This window comes from Cryptomeria japonica, chromosome 1, assembly GCF_030272615.1.
Source record: "Cryptomeria japonica chromosome 1, Sugi_1.0, whole genome shotgun sequence".
NCBI classification, from domain to species: domain Eukaryota; kingdom Viridiplantae; phylum Streptophyta; class Pinopsida; order Cupressales; family Cupressaceae; genus Cryptomeria; species Cryptomeria japonica.
Window position 1 is genome coordinate 546324123 of NC_081405.1, and position 5019 is coordinate 546329141.

Below are 5019 nucleotides of genomic sequence, written 5' to 3' on the forward strand. Positions count from 1 at the left end.
CCATTCTACTATACATGCATCAACCGCACAACATATCAAACTAAAATTTAAACACAAAAAAAAACTCAAAACCACCTGATAAAACCATTCACCAACAACTGCAACTAAGATTTAAAAAAAAATAGTAGTCATTAACAATCCTAAATACCTCACGCAGCAATAGAAGCTTAAATATGTTCATCTATACTCTAGATCTAACTCCTACAACCTAACAAATTACTTATGAAACTGAAATTAATCATGATATTGAACCAAGTTCAAAAATTAATGAATAACCGAGTCTTGTAACAGCGTGTCTTTCCGACAAAATCGCGAAATTTATCTTCTTATAAAATTAAATAATTGACATTTTCAAATACTACAATGTGTACTAACACAAGCCATTCCATTTATACTATCTTAGACCAAGACGAACAAATAATGTTTGAACTCGTTTGTTCCATGTTATGACACGCATACTTTTTAACATATATCAAAAATCTAATAAATATTAAACAAATTTAAAAATCACATAGATAGTCACAAAGGCATATTATAGGTACCGTTGTCCATAAATTGTGTTGGATTTTTTATTATTATATTATTTCGCTTTAAGTTGTCCAGCAGGTATTTCCGGTTCTTTATTGTTCTTTGAGTTTTATTATACATTCCACTAATTTTTAATTATATTTTCCACTACATGCACGACACTTTCAAGAAATTGATAATTATAATGCAATAAAGGTATGAACAGAAATTAAGAATCGGAATTATTTTACCCAAGAGGAACGGGAATCACACACCAGATAAAGGGGAATCTAAATGTACGGATTGGAGATAAAAGTCAGTTCGTAAATTTGCTGCCATTAAAACAGAGTGGGGTTCAGTTATCTTTTATCCACTTGATCTGGCATTATTTGCCTGAATTTCAAACCAGTCAATTTGCTTACACCAGTGAATTTCAAGGCATCTAAAGAAGCTTTAATTATTATAACTGTTACAGTTCTTACACAGCTTTATATTTTCTACACAGCTTTTTTCAGAAGTAATCTTCTATGGATTGAAAGAATTTTATGGGTATTTTTGTTATGTTTTCTTTGTGCGGCTGCAAGAATTATAAGAAACCGATCGCCATTGATAGAAAAATCAAACTTGATAAAACACGAAAGACAAATGAATGCATTGAGGATTTTCCCTTTTCCATATACGGAATAGAACAGCTAAAGAAATTACCGAGGATTTTTAAAAAATTTACAGTAAGAATAGATGATTTCAGAACTTCCAGACTCCATTGCTTCTTACATGTAGTGGGGAGGCCTGTTAACTACAAACTTATGGACGATAAGGTTGATAATGAACATATGAAACTGTAAATTGATGGCAGAGAAACTTTTATGCTCACAATATCCGGCCTTAATAATCTCTAAGGAAATCTATACAATTACTTGAAAAAAGAATTGTTCAGGAAAGAATACCTCAAAATCCACCATTCTCAAATCCGTGCAAATCGATAACTTTGGTGCAGGATTTTCTCATGAGGGCAACCTTGGCAAGCTTCTCGGCTGTTCGCCAGGCAGAGGCGCTAGAGCTTGCATTTGGATTGGGCGGGGAAATAAGTTCAGGCTGTGCTGGATTTTGTGAGCGCACAACCATGTCCGCCATGGACGGTGTCTGGTATTCTCTGCTGTAATTCTCAAAACTTTCGCCACGGGTTGTGGCTCTTTGTCCGAGATGCGAGCTGTGAGAAGAAAGAACAAATGCCCGTCCAGAACGTTCATAGGTCTGCTTGTTGGCCATTCTGACCTGTATCTCGGTGATTTCTGATTCGAGTGAAAGGTAGAGTGACCTGTCGGAGGTTCGAGCTGAGGCTGCGGAGATTTGCAGGTCTGCTTTTGCTTTTTGGAGGATTTCTTGGGCGCCAGACATTTCGCCACGGTCGGCTAGGGTTTTAGCATCCGCTATGGCTTGAGCTGTTCGAAGGCGCTGCTGTTGCTTCTGTACGTCCAAATTTAGGGCGACTGGATATCCGATGGCGTCTTCGGGACGCGAGATTGACAGGAACATTTCTTGAATGTGCAGGATTTGCTGCGAGACGGGGTCCTTGTATGAGCAATTGACAGAAACTAAATTCGTAGGGTTTGATGAGTTCAAAATGGAAGATAAGTGGAGATCCACCAGTATATCTCTACATTCTTCTGCATAAAGATCTCGAAGCTTTACTGTCCCATGGCTGCCATCGTCGGAAATGGAAGTGTCATAGCTTCCGGCGTGTAGGCATTTTAATTTTGTGGCTGCACAGGCGGAGAGAGATAAATTTACGTCTTGCACAACAACGCTGAGCAATCCGCCGATACATTGCGCAAAGGCTTCTTGCACAAGGCTTTCTGATTGAATGAAGGAAAATGTGCCGCCGGATTGTTCAGAAACGGAGTGCATCGTGGCAGCGTCGTGGTCGACGCCGAAGCCAAAGGTATGGACTGGTATTTGAACTGCGGTGCTCTGTATTGAAGCTACAGAACTGCTGCGCCTTTCACCGCCGCGAGAGCTGAGGCTGTAGGTATCATGGCCGTCGGAGAGCAACATGATGCTCGCCACGGGGTTTCGAACCCGGCGATCTTCAAGAACTTTAGTGCCTTTTCGCAGGCCCTCGGAAATATTTGTGCCGCCTGTGCAGATGAGGCGCTCGATCACGCGACGGGCGGATCTTTGCCCTTCAGGAACCATGCGCTTTAAAGGAAAAACTCTCTTTGCCGTGGAAGAAAAGGCGACAATGGAGAGCCTGTCCGCGGGGCTTAGGTTTGAAATCACAAAAGCCATGGCGCGTTTGAGCAGCGAAAGCTTTGTCCCTGACATGCTTCCGCTTACATCAAGCACTGTGACAAGATCGATCGGTGCACGGCTGTTGCTTTTCTCAGAAATCTGTTCTCTTGCCTTGACGTGAACGAGAATCGTGAAATTCTCACAGTTTTTGCCTGCTTCAACGGCTTCCACCTCAGGATGCAACGATATTTCCATTTTCGTTGTACGATCGCTCGTTCCTTCGGAATCCACCGCGGTTTCGAGCTCTTGATCTTTTGCTTGGTCTTCGCTTGATCTCGAATTCGAATCAAGAGGCTCATCGTCGTCGTACACGGGAGGCTCCTGAGAAAAGCTTTGCCGGTGTCCCCTAAAGCTTGCGATGGAGTCATCTAGGATTCTCAACACCGGATCCAATCTTCTCTGCTCGTCTTCTGCATTTCTCAAGGCTTCCTGACGCCTGGGAATGAGATTTTCATTTCTCATCCCTGGAACAACTTTATTCTCTTCCTTGGCAGGAGCCTGCCATGGCACTTCCTTCCATTTTGCCCTGCAGACGGGACAAATCAAGTTGCCGTGACGGACATTCGAGGCAATGCATTGAAAATGAAAAGAATGAGAGCATTCCGCTGTAAAGATTGCATGACCCTGCCCGGGCTTCATCGTCTCCAAGCATATTGCACATGAGCTCTGAAAAACAAACAACAAATATCAAACTTCCTGAAAACAAAATCTTCTCCTCTCTTTCCAGGCAAAAGATTAGACAATTTTCTGATATAAAATAGAAAATTCAGACACAAAGAATGACGCGCCGAACCTAAAATACAAAAACCATCAGACTTCCTTGCCGGTTATTCAAAGCAACATTGCATCAATAGAAAATTCAGACACAAAGAATGACGCGCTGAACCTAAAATACAAAACTATCAGATTTCCTTGCCGGTTATTCAAAACAATATTGCATTCACACAATTTCTCTTCTACAAATAAAAGATTACGGCCATTCTTCGCCACAACATACTTTGGAGATTCGAATCCCGCTTCGAAACAGAGACGGCGATCGTGGCGACTGCGGCGGCCCACAGTTTGAAACCAGCTCCGTCGGCGACACGTTTTCCGTCTGAAGCAACCTTGGACTACTCTGGCATTGCGACCGCGGGGTTTGAACCGCCGACGAAGGACTGTCAACACGGCAATTCGCTCTCGGACTCGGGCTTGCAACAGTTTGCTGCTGCAAACCACGAGGGCTTCCGTTACTATTTCCTGTAATCACAACTCTTGAACCAGCCAAGTTTCGTGACTCAAATCTTGGACCACCAGCACCGAAATCTTCCGCAGACTCATCCTCAAGCTCCGGAGGAACTGACGCGCAAACACCAAATCCAAATGCGCTTCTAGCTCTTCTCCATCCGGTGCCCATGTTTTCACCCGAAGACAATTCCTCAAAGCCCGATCTTTCCACAAACAAATTAAATTCTCTCCCTCACTCTTCTCAGAAGCTCATTCTTTCTCCGTTCCAAAGCGTCCTGACGTTTGAATACAAAAGCCCGGGTTCCACCATTGAAGAGCCAAAAAAACCTTCAAAAAAAAAAGAAAAAGAAAAAAATGAAAATTACCCACAGGCGCTTATATCAGTCGAGGATAAGCTGCTGCAGCAATGCTGCAAAAGTTATAATGCGAGGAATCCACAGAGCTCCCAGGCTATGACGACACTTTGTTATGGCGGGCCCGCGGATCAAACAGACCGGCCACCGCCGGTGAAAGGAACGGCCATTTTGCGACCAGTCAACACCCGTGCGTGCGGACGTAGGCCCTGACAGAGACACAAACGTAAAGGAGTCGGGAGAGTGTATACGGTACACCTATTCACCCTGCAATACTTTTAAACGCTTCCTCTCATACTTAATCCGTGATTTCTCACGTCTACAGCAACTGACGGAGATGACACAGTCTTAAAAAATCGGTTAGTAACAGTTTACTCACACTGTCCAATTACAGTGTTTCTCACGTATACGGCAACTGACGGAGATGACACAGTCTTCTACAAATCAGTTAGTACCAGTTTACTCACCCTCTACAGATTGTCCAATTACAGTGTACCAGTTTTTTTTATTGTTAACTAGGACATGAATGTCTTATGTGTAGAAGTTAGATATTTTTCACATGAATTTTGCGCTAAGGAAGTGTATTGTTGTTGCTATAGTTAATTTCGGGCATGCAAATGGTATATTGGATTTTGACCTT

General features: G+C 42.7%; 1 protein-coding gene across 2 annotated transcripts; it reads right to left on the reverse strand.

Annotated features, from left to right (window-relative positions):
- Nucleotides 1-1137: 1137 nt before the first annotated feature.
- On the reverse strand, nucleotides 1138-4695 carry LOC131044890 (E3 ubiquitin-protein ligase WAV3). Of its 2 annotated transcripts, XM_057978367.2 has the most exons (3): nucleotides 4396-4695; nucleotides 3797-4301; nucleotides 1138-3465 (listed from the first exon to the last, which is right to left on the reverse strand). In XM_057978367.2, exons 2-3 carry the CDS (start codon nucleotides 4193-4195, stop codon nucleotides 1456-1458), a joined length of 2409 nt encoding a protein of 802 aa, XP_057834350.1. In that variant the 5' UTR covers nucleotides 4196-4301; nucleotides 4396-4695; the 3' UTR covers nucleotides 1138-1455. The 2 variants fall into 2 exon arrangements, with proteins under 2 accessions (XP_057834350.1, XP_057834349.1); XM_057978366.2 differs by having other exon boundaries at nucleotides 3797-4695.
- Between the last annotated feature and the right edge of the window lie 324 nt (nucleotides 4696-5019).